The sequence below is a fragment of the Sitodiplosis mosellana genome, unplaced genomic scaffold, assembly GCF_009176505.1.
Source record: "Sitodiplosis mosellana isolate CC-2019 unplaced genomic scaffold, AAFC_SMos_1.0 Smas_scaffold_4549, whole genome shotgun sequence".
NCBI lineage: Eukaryota > Metazoa > Arthropoda > Insecta > Diptera > Cecidomyiidae > Sitodiplosis > Sitodiplosis mosellana.
In genome coordinates this window covers 5641-9471 of record NW_022599791.1, presented here as the reverse complement: position 1 = coordinate 9471, position 3831 = coordinate 5641, and the positions used below count along the sequence as shown (strand labels likewise).

The 3831-nt window shown below is 36.5% G+C and overlaps 1 protein-coding gene across 1 annotated transcript in view; it reads right to left on the bottom strand.

Moving 5' to 3' along the window:
- The window catches only part of LOC129572246 (ATP-dependent DNA helicase pif1-like), a 1231-nt gene extending 676 nt beyond the window's left edge, over positions 1-555 (bottom strand). Inside the window, exon 1 of the mRNA XM_055452191.1 lies at positions 57-555. Within this exon, the coding sequence (XP_055308166.1) occupies positions 57-555 (499 nt within the window). The remainder of the gene's footprint in view (positions 1-56) is intronic.
- Between the last annotated feature and the right edge of the window lie 3276 nt (positions 556-3831).

Here is a 3831-nt window from a genome sequence, read left to right as displayed (position 1 = left end):
TTTGGTGTTTGACGTATGTGACTTTACACGGTTGCATTGCTTCAACATTTATGTACCTGGGATTTTACTTTGAATACTCCAATTGAGTTCGGTAACATCTTTATTTGTTCCTGCTAATATGGCTCTTTCACCCAACCAATCGTGATCCATATAGTTTTGAACAATATTCGGGAACACGCTTTGAACTAATTCATCTTTTTCTTGGGTAATACGGCAAAAATTTTCGGGAAAAGTAATCATACCAGTTGCAGCATTAACGGCCATTGCACCATTTCCAATATCCAATAATTGCTTCGAAAATACAGCAGCAGATGGATCATTTTGCAATTGAACTCGAACATTTTCTCTGAGGCGTAAAACTTTTACGTATCTCCATAACGGCGACAATTTTAAACATGCATTCAGCTCATCGGCTGGAGTTGATCGAGGAATGACTGGCAGTGTTTGTCTAAAATCACCAGCCAACAATATCAATGCACCATCAAACAAATTATCGTTCTTTCGAATGTCTCTCATCGTAATTTCCAATGCTTGCAACGATTTTTTGTGTGCCATTGTGCAATTGTGCATTCGTCCCATACAATAATGTCACATTCTTCTAAAACTTTTCCCATTCCGGATCTCTTCGTAATACCGCATGTTGGATGCTCAATAATATGAACATTTAACGGTAATTTCAATGCGAAGTGCGCGGTTCGACCACCATCCAATAGAGTTGCAGCAATTCCGGACGAAGCAAGCGCTAATGCTATTTTATTTTGCGATCGTATTTTGGCTAACAGTAAAGACATTAAAAATGTCTTTCCGGTACCACCTGGGCTGGAATTCTAAGTCATTCCACCAAAATCGTTCGGAATTATTCTTTTCGTACATAAGACCATATTGGAGTGAAAGAGAGAGATTCCACTATTTTTCAGCGTCCCACCGGAATTATTTCGATAACTCAAGGAAGAGTGGATTGTGTGAGAAATAATTTCGGTGGGACGCTGAAAAATAGTGGAATCTCTCTCTTTCACTCCAATATGGTCTTATGTACGAAAAAAATAATTCCGAACGATTTTGGTGGAATTCTTAGAATACCGGCACTGGTATTTGATGATTCAGCAAGCGTATCATCCCAATGCGAATCATTTTCCAATAAACCCAACTTTAGGCAGGCACTACGATATGTTGGACACAATTCTCCATTGACTGTTCCGCAAATTTTGGAAAGATGTTGGACCACGAACGTTGACCAATAATAAACGCAAATAAAAACATTCATCGTTTTTTGGGTGAATTGCGTAAACTCGTCCTAATGCGTCCGTTTTGAATATGCCTGTACGACCTTGCACTGGCTGTCCTCGTAGGCGTCGTTGAAACATTTTATTCTTTTGCCAGGTGTAATAATGTGGTACTTCAGAGTACAGCAATGTCTTGGCAAACTCATCAGTTTCACATAATTTAAAAAATGCCGTTACCGTTGCAGCTGACGGAGCATCAACTCTTTCCCTTGCATTTTCAGGAGTGAAATAAACACGTTGTCCGTTTTCAAGATGCACAGCCAAATGTTGAACAGTTGGATATCGTTCATGAATATTGAATGAAAATATTCGCCACAACACTTCGTTAGTGCTTATATATCGACCAAGCTGATATTTCGTAATTTCGTTGCTCCTGTTCTCATTAGCAACTCCGAACATAGCCATGTCGCTTCCTTTGTTTACGTATTTGCAAATGTACTTGATGGACTTCACGGAATTACAATATTCCACATTTATATGCGCTTTGAAAGTTTTTGATAATAGTGGTGAATAGGGCACAATCCATCTATTATCAATTTCCATATCTCGATTCCGCACTCGAATAGTTGCTACATTCGCATTATTTTCAACTGAACGTCGGCGATAAAGTGGGTATCCATCGATTCCGGTTACAGTTTCAGCAATCAATGGTCTTGGATACCTTTTAGTGCATTTACTATCAGCCATATATGGAGAATTTGGATTTAAACTGCCACACGGACCGTGAACCATATTTTTGATAACAACATCAAATAAAAATGGGTCAGTTGTTTTATCAGAAATTTCGGCAGATATAATATCGTCAACTTCATCTGGTCTTATTTTCTCAACCAACCATATCAAAATATGCGCGTGTGGTAATCCTCCCTTTTGCCATTCTACTGAATACATCCAACAACGGATTTTTCCAAACACTTCATGCTTAATAATGAAATTAATAAGCGCTCTCAACTTTTGTTTGAATATTCGAACAGTTAAATCATGACGATCGATATGCGATTGATGAGGAAATAAATGCTCTTTTATTTCGTCCCATTGCGGATTACAGGTAAATGTAATGAATAAGTCTGGGCTGGAATTCTAAGTCATTCCACCAAAATCGTTCGGAATTATTTTTTTCGTACATAAGACCATATTGGAGTGAAAGAGAGAGATTCCACTAATTTTCTGGATACCACCGGAATTATTCCGATAACTATCACTTTTCCTTGAAAATCTTAATAATTCCGGTGGGATCCAGATAATTAGTGGAATCTCTCTCTTTCACTCCAATATTGTCTTACGTACAAAAAAAACAATTCCGCACGATTTTGGTGGAATGTCTTAGAATTCCAGCCCAGGTCTCTGGTAATTTCGAACGTAACACAATGCATCTTGCGCGTATTCGTGCATGTGGCGTGGGCTCCCAGTAAAACTGGATGGTAATATAATGAGTTGGCCGATGTCTTCTGCATTACCGTCGTTATTCATTTCATCACGCAAATGAATATACTCTTCGCAACGTATATTTCGTTGGTGAAAACGAATGTAATTCAATCGCTCCGATTCAATCTTTGCATACATATCTGCAGCATATTGATGAAATAGCCTTCGACACTTCAATATATGGTTGAAATCATACTCACGGCACATAAACTTGTATGCGTAATAATTCATGGCACTAAGATTTCTACTCGTAAAGTTACCTACAAAAACAATGAAAACAATTTAGTTATTAATGCTGATTCCAAGTGCTCAGACTTTAATTAAAGTCCAAAGTCAAAATTTTTGTTAGTGGATATTTTTGAAATGTTTCGTTGGCATGAAAACTGTTGGGCCCAATAATGATGTTTTGCATCAAAACATCCGAAGGTTTCATTATTTTTTTGGATTTTTTTGAGATTTTCCGTTAATGTCCGAACTTTAATTAAAGTCTGGACTTTAAATTTTTTTTTCTTTTTTTCGCATTTTGTGGCGATTTTATTGATAGAATGGAATGAATTACGACAATTAATGATGATCTGACCCAAAAGCCGTCAGGAATTTAGGGGAGAGGTTTGTAAGTTGACCATGTATCCTTGATATTTTCATAACTTTTCGAAAAATCGAGATGTCGTAGATTTTGAAATACCGTTGGAAAGAGGACCTCAAAAGCTACAACTTTGCCATAGAAAGTTATTTGGTTTAATGGAAAATGAATTTTTTTCAGCCGATTTTCCAAGTGGCTTGAAATCGAGAAAAAAAAATGTTGGCATGTAAGTTGACCACCCCCTGAAAATCTCTGAAAATGTAAAAAATATTGAGTGCAAACACTCCAATTACAAAATTGATGGAATTTTATTGAATGTTCATTAGTTTTATTGGCTTTGAACACTGAAATAACGGAAAATTTTGCTAAAAATTTTAACTAAAAATTTGCCGAAAATAGAAAAAAAATCACAAAAATGCCACTAAAATACCATTACAATACCACTAAAATAACACAAAAATACTTTAAAGTTGATCCGATGTCAATTCTAAACATTCAACAAGTATGAACATGTTGTCGGCATGTTTACACAGTAGAAAA